The following is a 25277-nucleotide window of genomic DNA, read 5'->3' on the forward strand; positions in this document are numbered from 1 at the left end:
AGAAGGAAGACTAAAGGAAGAAAGAAGTTGAAACAAAGATCCCTAAGGATTTAGATGAGCAATAAAGATCACAAGGAAGGATTGGATGAATCTGTACTTAAATTAAAATACTTTAAATAAAGTATGTGCCTGTTTTTCTCTTAGTGCTTTACTATGTGGCACTAGTTGTCCCAGCAGGCCTCAGATACCAGGGCATGCTGGACCACTTGTAGCTCTACAATTGGCAGTAAGCTCTCATAGCCATGGGTATAGCGGCACTTATAATTCCATAAGAACCAGCATGCCAATCAGTTTCCAATGTGTGCTGTTACTTAATGCATTTTAAGTTTCTTTATGCAACAGACTGTTTTGAGTCACACACATCTTAAGATACACACAGCACAAAATAATTAGGTTAGAGAGCAATTTTGCAGCCAACATTTTATATGTGCGTTCAAGCTGCAAGATTGTGTTAAACTTTTAGCTTTGGATAGAACTTTAACTGTGCTTCAAAGTATTTATCCATTCATATTTTATATGTTTTCCCACTGAATAAAGTTGTGTGCATATCTGTTTTCTAAAAGCCATAAGCAAAGTTAGATAGACCAATCCCATGCTTCATGGTACAAAATGAACCAAATTTTACTGTCAATCTAAGACAACTTTGCTCCATCTTTAAGTGCAAAAGGCAGTAGGGACCCACTTGTACTTGAAGGAAATGAATTATCTATAATGGTGTTTACTTTCTTTGATATATATATTGATCTAGTTTTCTCATTGCAAATCACAACATGTTTCAAGTCTGGTATAGAATTTATGAGGGGAAGATTCTAAATGTAAAGGAATAGGAGAAATAGAAAGTTAATTAGAATCTATCATATTGTCAAGTACAGATATAAACCATGTTTCAGTGAGGGGACTCTGCTATTTTAAACATGAGATAACTATGGATGTACAGTATAGATGTAATCAGAGTTATCACAAAGGTGACAATTTGCATAATATCAGATCGTTATCTCCAAAACCATTTGACAAACTGCAATATTTGGTGTAAATGGAGTAAGATAGAGCAATATAACGTTTGGTATGATGCTGGCTGCGGAAGTTTTTTTTAAAATCATTGTATACTGATTTACTGAGAGAGCGTGTAAGTATGTCACATAAGTAAGAACTTAAACTAACTGGAGTTTTGGTAGGCAAGGTATGCATTTTCCTTGGTAATGCAGTGAAATAAGATAGGGCTGGCATTTTGCATATGATTTAAAAGCTATAGCTGTACTTTATGAATTAACAGTATAGTTCAAGATGTAGCTAAATGCTGATAAGTGGGGAATAGAGCATGTGGAGGTGGTTTGTGTAGCTTTAGCATGTTTTCCATCATGTATTATGCTTTGTACTGTCACGAACATACTTGCTCTTATGGACTTACCGGCCGTTATTGGCGCTGCTAAGATAGGAGTCGCGGAGTCTAAACACGCCTCAGGTCTTCACCAGGGATCCTCGCATGGGAATTTGGAGTTCGCTGCAGAGGTGTGCAGGTCGTAGCACTCCCAGTTAGCTACCAGCGAGGTATAGGTGATTATGTAATTGTGGAATCCAACGGTCAAACCGTGCGGGCAAATCAGGTACCGAGGGAATAGGCATAAGAAAAATCAGCAAGCAAAAGGTCAAACCAGATAATCAGAGAGGTCCAAAGGAATATCCAAAAAGAGTAGTCAAACAAGTCGGGACAAAATCCAAGGAATAGGGAAGCTCAGGAAACAGGTGCTGGAGTCTTGGGACCAAGATACTCTGGCAACCTAGTGCTGCCAGAGTCATGTTTAAATATATGCTGTCACAATATCATTGGTGGACGTGGGGTCGGCGGGCAGTTGTTCTGACTGCCGACAGCAAGTGCGGCTGGCATCAGCATTGTCTAGCAATGGAGACGCGATGTTCGGTCGCATGAACTATGTCAAATGAAATATATGTTTATTTTTAAATGAACAATGTTTTGAATTAAACACAGTGATTCAAATGATTAAGAACAACAATTAAAATGTAAAGTACACAATAGACCAGACAATAAAATCATCGGCTATCAGTTCTCTCTCTGAATAGGTATCTCAGCAAAAAATTTATCAGGACATTGCTAAGCGCGCAGTCAATTCCTGCTGCTTGCAATGACTTATGCATGATGAGGTATTTGTAAGAATAATGTTCATATATTTATCCAGATAGAAGGGTTGGTTATTTTTTCTGTATTGAGAATGAGTGAATGTAGAAGGCGAGAGTACCTTGCATATGTAACATGTTCATTTTCCAAAACATAAATGAAAATTCTACTGATACCTTAGAGATTAATTTGGAACAATTCTTCTCCGATGGGAGAATAGATCTGCTTTTCATGTTTATAAATACAATCTATCAAATTCACAGCAATGGTAATGTCTTTCCTACCAATGCTACACAGCATCATGGCACATTCAAATGCAATCTTTCTTTTTGATTGAAATGTCTTTTCTATTGTCCCAGAAATGGCTGTCGAGCTGCACCGATGCATTATGTCACAGTTGCTTAAGAACACTGATTTGTTAAGGATTAATCCACTGTTGATTTCCTGAATTTGTTATTAAAATACTGAAATACTAAAACATATTCTAAATATATTGCTGGACATTTATGTTGTATTACCTCTTTGCACTTAAAATACTATAACATTTGTTATAGCTTTACACTTTATGTTCGACCTCTGAAAGTTAAGTCATTTTCAAAAGCCTTGCCTTCTTAATGCATTACCATTATAATGGAAAGCTTTTCTAGAGCTCCCTTCCATATGTATTCCTTTTAATAAAATTGCAAGTAACTATAATGAGCTTAAGAAGTCAGAACTCCACAATATTAAATTATGTCAGCTATTTAATTTTTTTATACATTTCATTTAGACAAAGCAAGATGAGTGTATTCACAATATTGGTTAAATGCACTTCAGATAGGCCAAAAGATCAATTACTTTTTTTAAGTAGCAATAAACAAGTATGGTACACTAATATAGTATGGGCAGAAAGTCTAACAAACAGATAAATGTTTGTCTTAAACCCAAATTTGTTAAATTTTTAACATATGAACTTACCATAGAGTAGCAAAACTAAGGCTTTTAGCCTGGGGTTGGTACTCTATTTAGAAAATACCATGCTATTTTGCTCCCTTTTAAGTAAGTAAGTCAGAAATTACCAGCCTATGTGCTGCTTATACCCCATTCATACTGCACCAAAATCCCGGGTTTTTGCCGGGGCGAGCTCAAACGACCCGGGTCTTGGTGCAGTATGAATGGTACAAGTCAAAAATCCCGGGTCTAAAAACCCGGGTCTTCAACCCGGGATTTATCGAGGGGTAATTCCCGGGTCGGACCCGGGTTGCCCGCACTATGAATGGTGCAACCCGGGTTTTTCAACCCGGGTTGCACAGAAAACAAGCTGATTGGCTGTCTGCCTGTCTCTGGAGGATGATGTCATCGGTGGGAGCCCGTGGAAGAAAAAAAAAACAGTCATCTTTCAATGACATCACCATTTTTCAGCCAATGAAAACTGCTCTGGTGATGACTCCCACAAATTGCCAGGGCACGGACTTGTGCAGTATGAATGGGGTCAACCCGGGAAATTCCCGGGTCTGAGGTGCAGTATGAATGGTGTTTCTGAGCTGGGACGCTCCGAGCCCCGGCAAAAACCCGGCTTGAAAGACCCGGGATATTGCCGGGGCGGCAGTGTGAAAGCGGTATTAGTGAGGAAACCCACAATAGAAGTTTTTCTGAAGTTATGTATCAACCTCGGCTCATTATCACAGAGGTAAAGACAACAGTTATTGGATAAAAGGAAAGAAGAGGGTTGGTAAGAACTCTTTGCTGTTTTTTTAAGAGGGCGAGCTTCTAATAACATTTCTACTTAAATTGATTTATATTTTATATACATATATATAAACTTGTATTGCATTGTAGGATTATTGTTGCTGTAATTTTAGGGAAACTAGTTTCTGCACATTATGTCATGCCCTTTCTTCCCTTGCTTACACCACTCTACACCATGTACACTATTAACAAATGGTACATTTCTACTGCAATCAGCACAGACCAAGCTAAACATAAGGCATAATCTAAAACGTTGTTGGCTAAGGCATTGACATAACTTGTAAAGTTTGGTCCCTGTATAGTAATTTCACATACAGCTTAAAGGGTCAACAAATATACTTCATGTTTGTAACACCACAACACAAAAAAATGAACAAAAGCTTTTACATCATTAGCAAAGTATGCTGTCATACAATAAAAAAGTCTTAAGCACCAAAATTTACAAAATTAACAAGTACAGAAGGAGTTTGTTAATTATTGTTATTATTATTATTATTATTAAGCTTTATTTATATGGCGCCACAAGGTTTCCGCAGCACCGTACAAATACAAAAAGAAACATTAGACTAAAACCGTACAGGGTAAGAAAGATGAAAACAAGTAGAACCAAGTCTATATGAACACAATAAAATACAACAGTAAAATGTAATGTTTGGAAATGTTTCCAATTACCTATTATAATAATTGCTATATAAATTAAAAATTAATTAATACATTTTAACATTCGTGAGCAAGCTGATAATCATGTAGCCTAAGTTGCAGTCATGGAATTTCTAATTTTCCTTCAATGATTATCATCCTGACAACACTTCTAAATTGTGCAGACTAGAAACAAGCAATCTTTCCAAACTGATCCTTGATATTTCCGCCTTGTTCCGTATTTGGCCACAAAATTTCATGTTTTGCTGCAAGGAATTAGGTTTAAGTATTCCCAGTCTTACCCAAACCACAGTAGAATGGACTGACCATTGTTGCCCCACTTCTAGTCATAGGCTATAAATTCCACGAAATATGAACAAAAAAATCTACATACAGTGCACAATGGCATTCCATGGAAAGGTAAAGCACAGGTGAAACTTGATGGCTGTATTGCCAGAACTTTACACCTATGCAAAATGGTCTGTTCCTCTGTAAATCTTCCCCGCAACACTACTACTGACGCTTCCAGTAGACTGCAAACATTTTTATGACTGTGTTAAACAATGACCAAAGATTTTACAATACATTTTAAAAATAAATTGAAAAGTTTGAAAAAGCCATGATCTGTATTTCGTCGATTGTATAACTTTACTGTACTTATAGGCTTACTTCTATGTAAATACCTGTATTTCAACCAAGTACTTTTTTAATGAAACTGTCATTTGTGAGGAGCATACCATAACTGGAACTTACCTTTCGAGACTGTATTTCCTTCACATATAATGGAAGAAGAAATTCAGATACACCTTCCAGTCGAATTCCTTTCTTGGTAATTCTCAAGTTTCCCATACCATCCTGTAGGCATAAAAGTATGTTTCAATTTTCAGATTGTACAGATATCTTCAGATACATGATTGCATATGAACATGTTTTTGTCTTCTGATATAGATAATTAATAAACCTGAAAAAATGTGGATTATAAACATATACCATTTTGTACAACTGCACATATATTACTGCTCCCTGCATGCACAGGTACACACCCATTTCTGCTTTTAGAGGTGCTCCCATCCTGGTGATTTGTAATCTATGCTAGGAATGCGAATGTTGGCAAAAGTACAAATGTTTCTTCAAATTACAATGTCACAATCACTTTTGGACCATCCCCTTAACTAGAAATGTTGCACTTTTTCTTTCTTTTTTTTTTTTTTCAAACAAACTTTTATTAACAGTCAAGAATGAAGAACAACAGGAATCAGAGACGTTTGCAGTTAAAATAACTTACGCAATTAAAAGAGAACTTCAATCAACGGAAGGAACGATACTCAGATTCCATGTAAGTGAAAGAACAGAATGAACGAGAGTTTTGTCGGTAAATTAAGTATCAGAGAGAAAGAAAGTAAAAAGAAAAGGAAAGGAAAAAAGGAGAGCAAAAGTTGTGGAACAAGGAAATAAAGAAAAAATAGATGAGAAAAAGTGTTAGAGAGAAGAATGAAGAAGAAGAGAAAAAGGAGAAGAGGAAAGAAGAAGAGGAAAGAAGAGGAGGAAAGAAGAAGAGGAAAGGAGAAGGTTGAGAGGTGGTTTGGTGAAATGTTGCACTTTTCAAAAGCCATAGCATTAAAAGCAATGACTGATTCTTAATCTACTGCTCCTGAGTTAATGTCAAAATCAAGTAATTAAATGCTGTCATCATCTAAAGGGGGCAAACCCCACCCACTTGAAGCACATTTAAATATGCCCATTTAAATGTTTAAATATTATGTACAAAAAAATCTAATTTTTAAATTTAGTACCCCTGCCATGAGAAGTAGTACATTTAAGACTCGTGTCTTGCTGAAGTAGGCCGTGGGTTTGCCTATTCAAAGTGGGTACAAACTGGATAAATAAATGGGGCATGACATCAGCATACAACAGTGGACAAAACAGCACTTTCACTGTCATTCACATTCTTTCGGGTTATGAAATGACCCCTAAGAAGTGCATAAACTACAGCTCCTTATACAATTTAAGAATAAGAAGAAAGTAAAGGATAAAATCTATCTGCAATATACAGAAATTAGAACTAGAAGTAAATCTAGTTAGAAGGTAGAACTTCACATTGTCGCAAAATCATGTTACACTGCAGTGGGGCATATTTAGCATGTGCAGATAGATTTAGATTTGAGAGAAGGGTATGTTCTGGTTCTAAGAGGCAGTGTAGCAATAAAGCTGCCAAGTATCTGTGTCGCACATGAAAAAGCAGGCAGTATTTTTCCTGTACGGTTTTGTCATTGTGCAGATTTGCAACTTTAGCAGGATTGGATCCTAAATGGGGCCCATGGTCAGTAATGCTTATACTTTGAGATGCATAAGGTAAAAATATTCCTGCCTATTAAGGGCATTCTCAATTTGTAATGTCACAACGTTTTTTGATTTTGCAGTTTGCATACACATGATCAGATACATATGATATTTCAATGTACAAGATTCCAATGCTCATTTCACATGTGATATATTCTCCTTGGGTGATATTACTAAGATTATTACCTCTGCATACCACCCCCCCTCCCCCACTACTTATAATGTCACACAAGTTTATCGCCTGATAATTTTTCTGCATGATAATATATTAATTTCATATTTGAATTATTAAATATTGGCATGTGCTTTAAGGTGGTGCTATAAATAGGGATTTTAGTATATGTGACTAGATTAATAAACCACTAAACCCCTAATGGAGTCTGATTGATGTCTAAGGGCTTAGATTACTCATTTGAGCTGCTGCAACATCTGTGTGCGAATCCAGCAATCCACACAGTGGAGAAGATTTAAACAATTTCAATGCGCATTGCAAGACACCTTAGTTCTGTACCAGAAGACTTTGATGGTTCACCCATCACACTACTCTACGCCTCTACGCTCTCTGGTGATGTCTCCACAAACCAGAAGTGCAGGTTGTTGCCATGTGCTGAAATGGAGAAAATGTTTATAACCTTCCAATTTTTTTTCTCCTAAAATTCTGCTTGGTTTAGCTTGTTTTATGACACATACTAAACAGGAGAATGTGGATACATGGGGTCTGTGTTTCTAACAGGAGATATTATTGTGTGAGTGTGAAATATATTATTTCATTGCTTAATGTGCACATGGAAATGTGCTTCTCTGCTAAACAAGGAGGCACAAGTCAGGTTCCCTTAAGCGCATAGGAGCAGACACACGCTCCACAATTCTTTCTCTGTTAATATACAGAAACTTTTGCCTTTCTTTATGAAATTAATACTAAATATCCTTTTAAATCATAAAATGAAGAGAAATGTCATTGACAAAATACTGACACCCACGGTTTAATATTTTGTAGCACAGCTTTTGGTCAAAATAACTTGAATCGACCACTTTGCATAGGCATGGACCCCTCTACTAGCAGTTTGGTATACTCTTCTTATGCAAACTGCTCCCGTTCTCCCAGATTTGAAGGTGCCTTCTCCCAAATGCTATTTTCAGATCTCTCCATAACTTTCCTATGGGATTTAGATGTGGACTCAATGATGGCCAAATAAGAACAGACCCTTGTCTTGTCTTGAACCATTCCTGTATGATTTTTGAAGTGTGTTTAGCGTCCATTGACCTATGACGGAGATACAGTGTTCTGAAACTGGGTTCAACATTAAGCTCCAAGTAGCCTGGTAATTTCCAGATTTCATAATGCCGTGTACATGTTCAAGGTACTTGGTGACAGATGCAGAACAGCAACCACAAAACATCACTGAACCTCCTCTATGTTTGACTGTTGTTCTTTTCATTTTCCTTTCTGTAAACATAGAGAAAATAGAGAAAAAAATGCTCTAATTTGGTTTTATCTGTCCACAGGACATTCTCCCAGAAATAATTTGGCTTTTCAAGTGTGTTTTGGCAAACTCAAATCAGGCTTTCTTATATCCCTCTCACAGCAGTGGACCTCCTACCATATAACTCACTTTCATCGATTTGGCGACAGATGGTGCGAGTTGAAGCTGTCGTACCTTGTGTCTGAAGGTCAGCATGAATGTGTTTGGCAGCTTTGTCCATCATTCAAACAATCCTGTGCTGCAATCTTCAATCAATTTTTCTCTATCCAGGGAGGTTGGCTACAGTGCTATGGGCCTTAAAGTTCCTAATAACATTATGTACAGTGGAAACAGGAACATTAAAGTCTCTGGAGATTGATTTGTAACCTTGAGATTGTACATGTTTGGCTGCAATCTTCTGTCTGACCTCCTCTGAAAATGATCTGGCTTTCTTTGTTTTCTCCATGCTCATTGCTGTACAGACACAGACAGTGGCATAAAAAAAGAGAATGAGTCATTTTCTCTATTCAAGCTCATTTAATGAGTGATTTTTTATATTTCAGGCACTTTCTACCCACCACAAGTGATTTCTGTTCCAAAGTGAAGGAGAATGGCCCACTTGAAATTCAATTATTTATTTCTAACTACTTCTAAACAGTGTTAATAAATTTGCCTGGCCCATTTTAGGATTTCTGTGCGGAATAAAGACTTTTTTCTGCTTTCTATATTTTATCCTACTGCACACCAAAGAAAAACATATTTCATACCAACATTTTTTTTTGTATTTCAACAGTTTTCTGAAACAAATTGTGCATTATTAAAAATAAACTGCAAGGGTGCCAATATTTTTGGCCACCGCTGAATATGTGTATGTATATATATATATATATATATATATATATATATATATATATAAATAGATGCAGTTTATATACATTAGCCCAAAATCATTTTCTACTACATGTTGAAGGGCAAAGTGAAAATGTTGAAGACTTGATAATATGTAAATTTCGCACTACCTACATTTTACTTGACATCAATGGAATGTTACTAATTAAATTTAAACTTAGATATTGCATTTTAATATCAATTGTAATATAACTATCATAAAGTAGTTAGGCATTGCATGGTGCAGTATGACAATTGTAAAAGGTTTAATGTCCTACATATTCGACCAAATTAATTACAGTTGAACTGAGCTGTCAGTGTGTGAGGTTGATATAAGTGTTATGTATTCAGCTGCATACTGTTCATAGCTAGTAAAGCACGAGTTATATAATTAATATATAGATGGACATTTTGCTGTTATTTGTCCTGATTCTGTCAAGAAGCAATACTGCATGTCAGATTGTGTAGGTATCCAGTCTCTGTGGATGATTTTTCCAGGAATTATACAACATGCCATTACGACAAAATCTCTACAGTCAGAGAACTTTGCTGAAGTGGACAATTTGCAGCAACATTTGTGGATTTCAGTATCCCCAAAAAATCTTGTTCTTCTTATGACTTCATTTGGTAATTGATATTGTCATGCTGCCCAACTTTGTAGTGAAATACGTTTGATATATTCTATGACATTTTTCTGTATCAAAGAATAAGTCAAATAAAATGTATAAAACTACTACAATGATGAAAAAAATATCCATAATTAAAATAACTAAACTTCAAAGCAATGTAACATTTCAAAACATTACTCGTGACTTCCTTAAAGCAAAAATTCCATGACATAATGCAAGCTATTATTAATGATTTATAATTCTGCAGTTTCCACAGTGTCATGTGACTACATAGTCACATGCATATGATGTAGAGAACAGAGAGCCTTTGCAATGCCTCCTCTCAGTTATGTTTGCACTGCAAATTCTCAACTCTTCTTCTCCTCCTTCTGCCTTCATATGACATGCTGAGAGTATGTGTGTGTGACTAACAGCTATACTTCTGCCTCCAGAGAGATTTTGAAAAGGAGATAATGATTCTTAAGAGGACAGCTAAGAAAAAAAAAAATTTAGATGCATGTGTAAAATGTACTTAATTTGATATTTAACAAAAAAAACCTTTCATATGGGATTGCTGCTTCAATATACATTATAATGCCAGAGCAGACTCATTGGTATGATTTTTTTAAATGAGGACAAATATTAACAACCAATATATGTGTATCATTCTTGGGTTGAAGTGTAAATATTGGCATTGTACACAAATAAGCTAAATATTCAAAGTTATTTTAACAAACCTTTTAAAACAAGTTTAATGTGTTGCTTTTTTATTTAGAATTACTGGGGATGGAACATATCCCTCTTGCCTGTGTTAAAAAAATCTTAAATGCAGAACAAAAAATATTGTAGTAGTGAATGAATTGACTTGTTTAAACTATGAAATCTAAAGTGCATCAATCAATCGCTGACTTTTTAAGTACAGCAACTTGCTTCATATTAATGACACCATATCTGCATATTCAACATTTCAAAAATAATCAATTAGGGTGCAAAATATCTAACGCAAGGATATATATTAAAGAGTCTGATGCAAATGTATCCCACTGTATAATGGGTTGAGACTGCTGAATTAATAGAAACACAATTTCCAAGATTGAATGTGTGTCTTTGAAGGTGATTGAAGTATTGCTGCGGTGTTTCTGCAACACTTTATAGTAAGAAAATATAGTAGATTGCTAGCTTAGTAATAATAGAAGAGTACTTATAATTGAGATTATTGAACTTTTTTTTATGACTAAAAGTAAAGTACAAGTTGGAAATTCGCATTTCTATAACTGAAAATCACATAAAAGCATTTCCATAATGTAGAAGTGATTTTGCTCTCATTATATGCAGAACAGAACCATCTACTTTGAAAGTGAGAAATGCAGTTCATATTCAGCAATGGCTGAAATTGCAGACATTATGTAAATTTATATGTATTATCCATTTATCATGGCATGAATAGAGACATCTCATATTGAGCATTATTTTCAGAATTATTTTCTATACTAAATGATAAAACAAAAATGTCTGTCTATCCAGGGGCAGAACAGTGCTTCAACGAGCCCCATAGCAAATTTTGGGTAGGAGCCCAGTGATACCGTTCTCAGGTCACGGGCTCCTCAGTCTGCTTTCAATAGGGCAGTCAGCTCACCTCATGAAAACACTATTGTCATGTGTCTGTCTGCCACAGGGCAGAACTTGACTAAAGGAACAGTATTTAATATGGAAATACATCTTCTATTGGGATCACAATTCCTCTAGCTACCAGTCACCTACTGGCTAGATTAACAATAAAGATGTTCAGAGCACTATTGATTTAATCTAGGGCAGCTATAGGGTTTATCAAAGCTGTATGCCAATTTGGGAGGGTGGATTGAATGCTCCCTACACACTCAGCTGATCCACCCTAAAAAAATGCTAATAGCTATTCCTCTTCTGCTGCTACATTGTCTATCTTACAACTATCCAATTACATGTAAAAGAGAATGCAATATATATATATATATATATATATATATATATATATATATATATATATATGAGAGAGAGAGAGAGAGAGGGGAATAAAATATACTGCTTTATGTACTAATCTATATTGAGCATGCATAGCTTTAATTTATCATTCAAACCTATCAGAAAGATGATATGCTACACTGATTTAAATTATACTATTATAGAATGTCACCAGAGGGGCTAATTTAATGTAATATGTGAGGATGAAGAATTGTCTATTATGTCGACTATATATTTTTGTTATCCTTTCTTGTAACTATATGAATTTATAACTCAAAATTACAACTAAAATCCTGGTTTTGGCTGGAAAGCCAATTGTGATAGTAAGATGAATAGATGAGAATAAAACAAGATAACCAATGAATAAAACAAGATTATTGAAACATAAAGTTAAGCAATATTAAATAGTTTTAACTGATCTTTAGTACTAGTTTGCATGGACCTTGCTGTTGCTCACACAAACATTCTGTTCTATAAGAAAAAATGAATCTTCTATAAACTGTCTAAACAAAAGAACATTCCAGAAAACTTGTGGCATACTAAGAGACATGGGAATATATTTGCTAAACTGCGGGTTTGAAAAAGTGGAGATGTTGCCTATAGCAGCCAATCAGAGTCTACTTACCATTTATTTAGAACATTCTAAAAAATGACAGCTAGACTCTGATCGGTTGCTATAGGCAACATCTCCACTTTTTCAAACCTGCAGTTTAGTAAATATAACCCATGAAAGCATAATTGTGGAAATGAGTAATGCAATGATCTTTAAAACAATAGTAATCATGTCTATCTTTTTCTTGTCATGTAATACTGGGTATAAAAAATTGTGTATTTGTCATAGTTGGTATGGCTGATCATTTGTTGAGCCAGATATCCTCCCAGTTGTTGCTTTGTGAAATAAATAAAATTAAACTTGCTTTTTGTCTAATCTGAATTCATAGTTTTTGAGTTTTTCATAAGTCTGCCCTGGCATAATGGGTCTGATCCTGTAAGGGACGTAAACAAAAATTTTGTGGGTAAAACCTGCACAATTACCCTGCGCATGCCCAGAACCGGACAATACTCCACTGTCTGCAGCAACACTTAATTAAACTTCGAGCGCAAAGGACATGTACTACAACTTATGATTTTGAGGAGGGAACAAGGCAGGGAAGGGGTGTTTTGCTTTAGTCAATGTATAGTAAGGGTGGGTCGAACTTGATCAGACGCAGGAGCATCCGATTCAAGCTCTGGGCATTTCTCAGGTACTTGCCCATTACTAGTGATGACGGCTGTGCATGCATGCTATGACATGTGTTTTCAATCAGGAGCAACTGTACAATATTATTTTATGTACAGTAGACATTCATAGCATCCTAATAAATGTATTTCATTGGAAAATAAACCCCAAACAACCCACTTTTTTATTTCTTAAGGTATTGTCATCAATGACTATATTATTAACAGATGACATAAATTATTATTGATGCTGTTAAGCTAGGAGATGCAGGGTCTAACACGCCCCTGGTCTTCGCCAGGGACACCCGCAAGGGAGTTTGGGGTTCATTGCCAGAGACATCGCAGCCCTCCAAGTTAGCCACCAGCGAAGCAGTGGATGAACAGGCGTAGTCGCGGAATCCGAGGTCAAACGAACGGGCAAAGTACAAAGGAGCAAGCAAAAGCGAAGTCAGGAAGCCAGGGGTCAAATCAGGAGATTTAAACAAGCCAAAGTGGAAACCTAGAGCAGAGTCAGATAAAGCCGGGTCAGAAGCTAGGAGGTCAAACAGGATTCAGGGAAACAGGCAGGAGCGCTGGAGCATAAGTAGACTTTGATACCCTGGCACCCTAATGGTGCCAGAGCCTGCTTTAAATGTGCTAGCTCGAGATTGGTGGCAGTGGAATTGGTGGACAGGAACAGCTGACCACCGACAAAGAGAAGAAATGAGCATCCATTGCCTAGCAATGGAGACACAAGAGAACTGCGCATTCGCCCATGACACCAGGCACAGAAAAAGAGAAGAAGTGTCCCGTTGCTAAAAAACGGGATGGATTATGCAAAGAAGGAAGGCAACCGTCCCTGGCACCTAACATGTGTGTGAAAACGGCGCCTGGCAGTAGATTTACTAAAACCTCTAAAAAGTAAAGTGGGGGTGTTGTACACAGTAACTAATCAGATTTTAGCTCTCATTTACTAGATAAATAATAGCTAGAATCTTATTGTTTGCTATGAGCAACACCTCCGCTCTTCCTTTTAAGAAGTTTTAGTAGATCTACTCCCAGGTGTGTGTGGGAGGGATTTATGAACCTTAAACATGACATTAAATATCACCCATGTGGCTGTTCTAATCCTCCATGCCATTTAGGGATGGGTGGGCTCAGCCACCTGTGATGCTTCAGATGCTGTGTAACTACATGTCCCAGCATACCCATCAATCCTTTAGCTTGGCCTAGTAGTCATGGAATGAAATCTTGCCAGACTTTCCAACATGATCCCTTCCATCCAGTACAAAACGCTCTGGTGACCAACTTCCCACTTAATTTTCTTTTGCAGATATCTGTCAGAATTGGTAAATTTATGTTAAAAAACACTCTTCTTAACAATAATTTATTTCTGCACTGGTTCAGCACTAAGTAAAATAAGTGTAATGCTTGGGGGCAAAGCATAGTGGTCCACATATAAGTGGTCATGTTGGAGGGTTTGAATCCTGCTCAGTGGATCTCTTGGTCCCAGTGGATAATCAGTCTAAAAGTTTGGAGATCATCATCATCATCATTTATTTATATAGCGCCACTAATTCCGCAGCGCTCTACAGAGAACTCATTCACATCAGTCCCTGCCTCATTGGAGCTTACAGTCTAAATTCCCTAATATAGACACACACACACACACACACACACACACACAGACACACAGACAGAGAGAGAAGGAGAGACTAGGTTCAATTTTGATAGCAGCCAAGTAACCTACCAGTATGTTTTTGGAGTGTGGGAGGAAACCGGAGCACCCGGAAGAAACCCACACAAACACAGGGAGAACATACAAACTCCACACAGATAAGGCCATGGTCGGGAATTGAACTCATGACCCTAGGGCTGTGAGGCAGAAGTGCTAACCACTGCCTCATTTCTACAAACAACACTGTAGAAAAGCAGCATTTTTTGACTATATATTTTTCAGTATTTATTTTAAACACTATTATTACCATAAATAAGTAGCTATATAGCAGATATTATATAAGTGCATTTTATTAAAAATACAGTTTTTTACTGTTTTCTGAACAAAGTTTTAGCACTATTGTTTTTAACTTACAAGGAAGAAACTAAGATAAGCAGCTTGGACTGTACAGTATAATTGAATAGAATAAGTAGAATGGGGGAGAAAGATGCAAGAAATTAAATCATTATATGTCATTTCCAGGTAAAGTAAACAATAATTTGCTGTTAAAATTAAAATACCGTATATACTCGTGTATAAGCCGAGTTTTTCAGCATTTTGTATGCTGAAAAAGGGCACTCGGCTTATACACGGGTGAACTTACCTGGTGTCCGGTCCCTCGGCTGTCAACTTCTGCATATGCGTTCCAACAACAGGAAGTTCGGCATTTGGAATGCAAACTTGCGTTCCAAATGCCGAACTTCCTGTTGTTGGGACGCATATGCGTTCCACTGCCGGGTAAGTGAAAAAATCTCTCTCTCTCTCTCGCGTTTTTTTGTTTTTTAATTTACAGTGCAATTACATAATGAACAAACAATACAGCCACCATGTTCATACATTTATATCCCTACCCCTTATATACCCCTTTATTTAGGTTAGGTTGTACCCAATGCCAATGATTTTATAATCATTTATGAATGTTCCTTGTCATCTACTGTTATTTATGGTTTAGCTAAAAATGATTTCATAGATTGAACCTATCATTTTTATTTAGGTTTTTAAATTAGCGCTCTTTTCCACCCTAGGCTTATACTCGAGTCAATGAGTTTTCCCAGTTTTATGTAGTAAAATTAGGTGCCTCGGCTTATATTCGGGTCGACTTATACTCGAGTATATACGGTATATTTGTAGTGACTCCAGTTCTAATCTAACCTACTGGCCATATTTGCTGGCAGGCAGAGGATGCTTCCCGTTTTTTTCAATTGTGTTTTATTATAAACACAATCAACGCACAGTTACTGAGCATGCTCTTATATCCAATAGACAGCATGCTGATGGGAGGATGGTGGTGGCTATTCACCAATCAGGGTGTCAGGCAGTCCCCACACACTGATTTGTGAATGGCTGGAACTTTTCACCAATCAGAGTGATGGAATCCATTTACCAGGTTTGAATAGCCAAATCTAATCTCCAGACCAAAGGAGACAGTACGGGAGCTCAGGAGGGGTAAGTAATTCATTTATTTTGCCACCAGATTTGGGGTCTGATTTTGTCACCAACAGAGAGTGGGAGTGGGGTTTGTATAATGAAGTCACCATAGGTTGTGATCTGAGTTGTAAAACAATCAGAGATTCAGGGTGGTCTGTAGACTAAAACAAGCACAGATTTTATGGGTCTGCATTGTAACACCATAACAGTTTAAGGGCACCTACATTATACAACCACCAGAAATTTGGGGCTCGGTATTTTAGACATTTTTGACATTGAAAATTAGCAACTAGCATGCATTGGGTTTTTAATATGCACTCAGAAGAATCCACTGTGTATTCTATAGAGCTTGTTAAAATATTATATATACTATATATACTCCACAGGTATGTTGGTTATTAAGATACTCTCTGTAATGTATATAGTCATTATGGTACACTCTGCATTGTGTCTGTTAGAAAGATACTGCATAAAGGTCACAAAAATGTTCTGTCTATTGTACATTAAGTCTATAGAATACTCTTCATATTGTATAGAGGTCACTAGGATGCACCCTGTATTGTATAAAGGTCACTAGAAGGCTCTGGGCCTGGTTCATTAAGGCATGTATCTGTCAATTTTGAGCATATAGTATGCAAAATCACTCTGTACATGTCCATAACTTGGAGAAACGTCCATAGACGCAGCCCACACATGCTACAGCCTACAATTTTGGGTAGTGAACTGGACGGGAAAGAGCATTTTTCCACAGTCAATGTGCATGAGGGGCGTGCCAAGTTCAAGTGAATGTTGCCACATCTGAATCAAGCTCTGGGCATCTCTAAGTTAGTTATTATTCTGCCATATCTCATGCTTCAGCTAAAGGGCTAGTCTAAGGGGGTAGACTTACTAAACCTTCTAAAAGGTAAAGTGTAAGTGTTGCCCTAAGCAACCAATCAGATACTAGCTATCATTTTCTAGAATATACTAGATAAATGATAGCTAGAAACCGATTGGTTTCTATGGTAAACAACTCTGCTTTTCTATTTTAGAGGCTTTGGTAAATTTACCCCAGTTTCGAAATGCATGCTATTACATGTGTTTGCAATCATGTGAAAATGTAAAAATGTATTTTAGGGTCAGTAGACATTAACAACATTCTAATAAATAGATTTCATAGGAGAAAAAACAAACTCTTTTCTTTTAAACTGTTTTATCATTAATGCCTATATTGTTAACAGGTGACATTAAGTCGATTTTTTTTCCTATGTTTTATTTTGAAAATTTATGATCCACATAGGTATTGGAAGTATCCCGTAGCATTGTGTGTAGAAGAGCACAAGAGACCTGCCTTCAATTTTAAAATCACACGTATCTTAAAATCTGTGCCATGATGAATTTGGGAGTACGCAAAGCTTAAATACGTGCATATAATACTAAACGCGGGTTGCACACAGAATGTGTGCCTTGATGAATCAGGCCCCCTATGTATTACACAGCAACTAAAAAAAAATGTTTTTTTTTGTTGAGCTAAGGATAGTTGAATGAATTTATGGTATTTTTTGGTTGCTGAATTTAAAAATCTATTTTTTTTAAAATGGCGCTAGTTCTTGAGACAATGGATACCCTCAATTAATAAGGAACTTAGCCATAAACCTTCTTGGAAAGTGGATGTAGGAAGAACGCTTATATTATCTGTTTGTGGGATAGTAGGCCAAAGCAAGATCATTGGAAAAAAGTGACATGGCCTTCAAGAGAAAACATGACTGCAGGTGCAGCGGACATCATTAACAAGCCATTTGTTGACGGTGAAAATATCATTCTTCCATCACTTCATATCAAGCTGGGGCTAATGAAACAATTTGTTAAGGCCTTGGACATAGATGGCATTGCTTCAAATATATTTTTAGATTGTTCCCTGGACTAAATATCGAAAAACTAAAAGCTGTCATCTTTGATGGCCCTCAAATTCGTAAACTTACCAAGGATTCTAATTTCACAAAAAGTATGAATAGTGTTGAAACTACTGTCTGGTGCAGTTGTGTCTCAGTTGTCAAGGACTTCTAGGGTAACCACAAAACAAACAATTATAAAGAACGGGTACAAAACATGCTCACGAATTTTAAACATTTGGGTATTAATACGAACATAAAGGCACATTTCCCCATAGCCACTTACTCAAATTTCCAGATTACCTTGGTGATTTCAGTGAGGAGCAAAGGGAGAGGTTTCAGCAAGATATAAAGGTGATGGAGGAAAGGTATCAAGACAGATGGTACAGATATATTATGGATGAGCCTTCAACGTGATTGTCCTAATAACCCACATAAAAGAAAATCGTACAGTGTTCGACTATGCATCATTTGTAATTATCTGAATCAGCTAAAAAAGGGAGTGCAGTAGAATTTCAAATCCTCCAAGAAACAAGTGCTGCAATGTGGATTGATTTAAAAATGAGATTTAATAAAACAAATACATTTTAAAAACATTTTAAAACATGGATAATACTCAGTATGTATGCATTAAAAAACATATTCCCATCTTTAAAGGAGTTCAATGATAGGTGCACCTATATTAAATATGGATCCAATAAAATAAATTCTCCCCGTTTGATGGTTTATTTGTCACTGTATTGTGCTTAGATGAAGCTCACATGGCTTGTCTCCGTGTAGCCAAGCAATAAGTATTGCAATATTGCATAAATAACCGGAGTCAGAAATGGTCCGTCAGCTTAGAAATCACAATTTGGACATTTCCCAAAGTATGGGTAAATAATGAGTCGTCTCGTGTAGTATAACAAAGTCTGCAATCAATGGGTAAAACTCTCCGTAGATATTAGACATATATTCATAGAAATATATACCGTATTGTTTTTAAATGTTTTTAAAATGTATTTGTTTTATTAAATCTCATTTTTAAATCAATCCACATTGCATCACTTGTTTCTTGGAGAATTTGAAATTCTACTGCACTCCCTTTTTTGTTATATATTGTTTATTTTACGGGGACGCAGACCCCGTGCAGTAGTTGCTCATTCCTTCTCCATAATTTGCTCCAAAGTTACTTTGTCGTTTCTGAATCAGCTTACTATGTTTCTCTGTTATTATACTGAATAACATACAGAGGCAGGCTGGGCTGAGGGACAGGAGGGTATCTGCTCCCAGGGCCAGTCCCATAGTGGGCTACCTTAGGCTGGCTCACTGGGGCAACCTGCTTTTTTTTCATTTAAAATAGGATGCTGAATCGAATCTTGCCCCCCCCAACCAAAATTTTCCAGCCCTCCCCTGATGAAATGCCATTATGTATTTCATGCGTTTAACTTTGCTTACATTTGTTTACCTATGTATGATTTTAAACAATTTCAATGCGATTTCTAAGTAGGCTGTGCCTGACCATTACATTTTTTCATTTTTGTGTTTTTCAGTTGGGTACCATTTACCTAAAAAATTAGAGCAATCTAGCAAAACCGATTCAGCACCACAAAGATACCTCTGTTTAAAATATGTCACTGTGTTTGCACACAGCCAAAAGTTTCTAGCCCTCCCCTGTATATATTAAGTAACAAAATAAATGGGAGAAATTGAAAAAAATATTATTAATGCTAAGACATATTTTAAGATATACACTATTGTTTGAAAATATTAATCACTATTTTCAACATAAAGAGCTTTAATAAGCCTAAACGTTAAAGACTATTTTATTTTAAAATGCTACCAAATGGACGCCCTCCCACCCTGTCGCAAAATAAAATATAATCTACACTCTGACAGTTGTTGCTGTTTCACAAGTCACAAACAAAGTGTTACTGAGCTGAAAATGTATACATGATATAACTGGACTGTTTAAAGGCATTTAACTTTGTCCACCAAAGATAGTAGGTGAGCACTGGGTAAACCATCGAGATCCTCTGTGTCAAAAACAAAGCAATTTGCAATGTACACATCCATAAACAAAATCCACTAACATCAGGAGGAAGTGTATAGACATTTGTAATGACAAGTTTACTGTGTGCCCCTAACTTCATCAATGTATTGAGGAACATTGTACAAAAGTCTAAAAGTGCTCTTCTCTGTATCTCATTTTAAGAAAGACCTACTGCAGTGATGTGAGGAAGGTTAGAGAGACATGAAGTGAAGTCAAGAAGTAAAATAAATATTAAGCATTCTTAAGCAATTTCTTCTTCTTTCTGCCAATAACACCTCCTGCCTTCCTATGGTAGAAACAACCGTGAATTTGAAGAGCACATATTGGGTCACATTAGAGGAGTCCCATTTGCGCTCTGAAAGTACATAGGAAAGGACTAACAGTAAAAAAAGAGTATTTACATGCGTATGTTGAGTCAGACGCATCTCAAGATGCATCCAAATCAAACAGTAATATTTGCCCTAGGTGTACGACAAGCATAACAAGTTTGTATTCTTATGCCCCATGGCAGCATAGAGATATGGCTTGATAATGGTATACAGTAATGTGACTTCAGCATTCACTATTATGTACACAATATAAGAATTAAATCAAGGGTCCTATATATGAGAGAATAGTGTCTTGAAAGTTATTAAATAATGATAAAGTATAATTTTCAATATAAAATGTAATTAAATACAAACACAAAATACAAATACAAATTCAATTAAATTAGATACAAACATCTGAATTAAGTATTTTAAGCTGGAGGGGTCAATACACAATCAGCCAATCAGTTGCAGTCTTATAGTGCAGGTAATAGTCATCATTGTGTATTATTCTCCTAAAAGGTGTATTTACGGATGCATCCATGACAAACCAGCCGCAGCACTAAGCAGCCTAGGGGTGATTTCCCTCATGACATGGAGACAATGAGCGTGGTGTACCCCCACCCCTCACTACTATAGTGAGGTTGGCCATAGTGCACTGGTGGGTATTTTTCATGGAGTGAGGTTTCTCTAATTAAACTAATCAAGAATGAAGAAAGAAGAAATGAGAAGATTATATTTTCCATTTGGACTACAATTAATCAAGAAAAAATAACTAGAGATAATTATAAAATTTAATAACGTGGTGAGTAAGGTTTTTGGAGAGAATTTTATTTAATTAATCTTTTTTTAAAAAAACTATGTTTGCCTTTATTTCTATTTTAATTTTTTAATAATTTTTTTAATGGTCACGGGGAACACAAATTAGAGAATCATCTTCATTTAATTATGTAATAATATGTATGAAGGGAATAAAAGTTTCAAAAAAGTACTCAATGCAGTAATATTTGCCGAGGACATAATAAGTACTTTGAGTACAACAGTTTAAATAGAATGGAAGACAAATTTTGACTTTGCTAGAATTTATTTACATGCAGTTTTACAATGGCTGCATTATCTGATGTAGAGGTTTAGAGTAGAACTGAATAAAGAGAATTCAGAATACAGCCTCGGAATTTAGTCATTTTTCTCTTTTACTTCCACTTAAAGTGCCATTTAGTCTGTAACTGTGATTTACACAGAACTGTCTAATATTTATTGGTTCTTCTTCTCAATTTTCTAGCACTCCTAGCTGCTATAAAATGCTTATCTATAAAGAATAGAACTTAAGCCCTACTGAATTTAGCAAAATGTGTCTTTGCTTTGACATTTAAATATTTAAAGGTTTAAGGTGTGTAAATAATCCCAAAATATATAACTTCACCTTTATTTAAAAAACAATGAAACATTTGTAAATATTATACAGCAGGTATTAGAATTTCTCATGGGATATTTTTTTCATAAATCAGTGAAGCATTTTTTACTGATGCCAGTCTCTTTTTTTTTCTAAAAAGAGCATTGCTTTAAAATTTCCCAATAATTCAATATTCCCTAGTTGTAGGTATCTATTTACTTAAGTGTTAATCATTGCTCTTGACTAATATGATACTTTGCTGTGGCAAACTCTAACAACAACAGTTTATTATACTCCAGGGACTGGGTTATATAATGTTCTGTGAGAGTAAATGTAAACCACACCAAACAAAATAATCATCATCATCACCACATTATATGTCATAATTATTTTCCCACATTATGCCTCTAAGTGTTACACTGCTTAAATCTCTCACTTTCTGCTGAGCGGTTGCCTGCCCAGTATTGCCAGCTTCTGCCATTGGGACACGTCCATGTTTTGCAGATAATTCATCTTAATTACTGCACAAACAGTAATTCTTTTAAGAATTACTTGCATACATGAGCATATAAACTTTTCAGATGAAATCGTTTTTTACATATAAAAAATTAAGGGTTTGTTTCATTATTAAAATATTTTAAACTTAATTACATTGTTAATCTTTGAAGCTGAGAAGCCACTATCTAAAATTCATGATGGTTAAGAATGAAAATTTCCCAAGATGTACTTAATCAACTTTGATAAGGCAGAATGAAAATGATAATTCAAGGCAGCATCATTTTATTCACTATCTACTCATCATCAATGAAAGTCCGAGCAGTAGCTCTAGACTAATCTATGATCTAGTATTGGGTTTCACAGTGCATTTCCTGCATAAGTATGGTGATCTAAATCATAATAAAGTATAATAGGGGCTTTAAAGAAGGCCTCAATTCTCGATGTTGGGAATTTTTGATCCAGATAATATTTTGATAATGGTAAACCTTTGTTCCACCAAACTGGTTGATATTAATTTCAAAAATCCCAAGTGGTTTTCTTTAAACACCTTGAAGGACTTCTGATCTTCAGAGAATACATTTTGGTAAATTAAAAATATATTCAGGTTGAACTTTACAAGGCAGATTCACAAGAAATGTACCCTTGGTTATCTTCAAATTCCTAAACTATCTATATTTTCAAGTTGGTTCACCAGAATTTGAACTTGACTGGAGTCCATTATTTCATTGGTTTGGCCAATGATACTATCACACCTTAGCCCACTACCTGCCGGTATGTACCGGTGACCAGACTAGCATGCTCTTCACATATACCAGCCCCTTCTCGCTTATAGTGAGTTGTGCTTACTTCTATTTATGAATGAGTCAGAGGTGTTTATCGCAATTGATTACTCATGAGCAATTCTAAATTGGCACATTCTAGTAGACAAAATAATTTTTGTAATTTTTAATACCTGCAGAACACCATGGCTTGTAAGATAACTGTGATGTTGTGTTCCTTGGCATTAACTGCCTTGCTTATTGGCTGGAGTCCCCGCAAATTGATACCTCTTTTATGTGCCAAATGCAACAAAACATTTATAGGATCATATTTCAGCTAATCTGGTTATTCCACTGAGCCTGAATTATAAAAAAAATTAATTCTAATTTCAATGAAAAACTAGAACTAGTCTAGTAAAACCATGTGCAGTTCTGAGATGCTGATATCAACATCAAGTATCCATAAGATATCATGTTTTAAGATGTACTTCATCATGTACATACAAATAATAGCTGCATCTAACTGGATCAACTGGAACATGTGTTCCTTGAGGTGGAATTTCTCAAAATATAACCTGTACAAGAGTTGAGAAACCTTGCTCTATTTCATTTCCTTCAAGGATCTTTACAGAGAGTCTGATCAAATCACACTTCCTCCCAGGGGCAGACCCGTAGGGCGTTCTGGTGGTCATTTGGCTTATATATTAGTTAACTGCTTGACATACTCTGTGAACACCTTGCAGAGCATGACATCATTATGCTGTGGGTGTGCACAGTCACATTGTCCCAAATCTGTAGGGTATAGTTTTCTCAAAGTCTGTACTCAAAGCATGAAGATAAGTCACAACAAAATCAAACTCAAATTTATACATATACCACCTCAGGGCCGACCTAACTCTTAAGGAAGCGGACAATCAGAGAGCAGACAAAAAGCAGTGAGGCAGAAGGGGACAGCAGTCATCATAATGTATTAGGGTGCAAACACCTCTGTGTCTTAAGACACGATATTGATAGAAACGCTTAACTGCCCTCTCTAAAAGAAAGTCTAGATCGACACCTGCCCCCCATTGTACATACAATTAGAGCTAAAATCAGGGTCACTGGGTAAAATATCATGCTTCTGTGCTAGTACTATCCCTTGTTTAATATAATATCTGCTATTGTATAACCCTTATACACAACTATAATAAACAATAAAAAGTATCCCTCTCATGGTTTGAAACATACACATGCAGCCCCCCATTTCGCTTCCTACCTGTCTACCCAACTTCCCTTCCTTGTTTTGTCATTATCCCCTTTGAGATAAATGAGTCACACTCAGAACTGTTTAACTCCAATATGTGATATTATTTAATCAATTTCACATGTACTGAATCTGACAGCAATGTCCATTCAGCAGTTATCATTTTTCTTGCATTGATATGATGACCAGATAAAATTGCAATTTATAAAATAAGAAAGACTGAAAGGCAACATAAGAAAGACTTTTCTTCCAGAAAGGGAGATTAATAGATTAGTCTCCCAGTGATAAGCACTCATACAGTAAAATAATTCTAAAATGCATGGTACAAACATATGGCTTTCATTGAGACTTTGATCTCGATTTGTAAAACAAATTAAATAAAAGCATAAAACACACAAAAATGGCAGACTAAATCAACTTATATGCTCTTTACTACTATCAAAATCTATATTTTTATGTGTAGATATTTATTTTCCTACAGTTTCTATTTCATTTGTTTATTACTAGATTCTAATTTCAACCTTCAGCGCAAAATTTGTCATTAAAATAAATGATTGATTAATTTCACATGGTCAGAAAATATGTATCTCTACTTACAGAATATTTATTAGCCAGTAAACAAACCTTTAAAGGGCTTATCAGGTTGTTTTCATGCAATCGCAATACTCTGTTGTAGGATGAACTATTGTAATGTTATTTGACATTTAAAAGCTTTTCAAGGTTGTGAAAATAAAGAGCGTTACTGAATTTTCTACTACCGATAATATATAATTTACACCAATATATGGGCAAGTCCTAATTCATGTACAGCTTTATTTTGTTCTAAGGAAAGCATGTGTTTTGTTTGATAACATTGAAAGGCATGTACTTTTACAATGTGATATCTTTTCAGAATGGGATGTTTTATTTCCATACAATATAATGTTTGGTTCACTTTGATGGATATCGTCTTGAAGGAATAATTCATCTTTGTGCCATTTTGTTTAATGTAAGAAAGTAATTGGGTTTATGTTCTAAATTTAACCCAGTAGCTG

The 25277-nt window shown here is 35.8% G+C and overlaps 1 protein-coding gene across 3 annotated transcripts in view; it reads right to left on the reverse strand.

Moving 5' to 3' along the window:
• SGCZ (sarcoglycan zeta) overlaps positions 1-25277 on the reverse strand; it is an 840489-nt gene that overhangs the window by 149800 nt on the left and 665412 nt on the right. For all 3 annotated transcript variants that reach the window (XM_075196209.1, XM_075196215.1, XM_075196204.1), the window contains one exon: positions 5255-5356. In XM_075196209.1, the coding sequence (XP_075052310.1) occupies positions 5255-5356 (102 nt within the window). The remainder of the gene's footprint in view (positions 1-5254; positions 5357-25277) is intronic.

Source organism: Mixophyes fleayi, chromosome 1 (assembly GCF_038048845.1).
Source record: "Mixophyes fleayi isolate aMixFle1 chromosome 1, aMixFle1.hap1, whole genome shotgun sequence".
NCBI lineage: Eukaryota > Metazoa > Chordata > Amphibia > Anura > Limnodynastidae > Mixophyes > Mixophyes fleayi.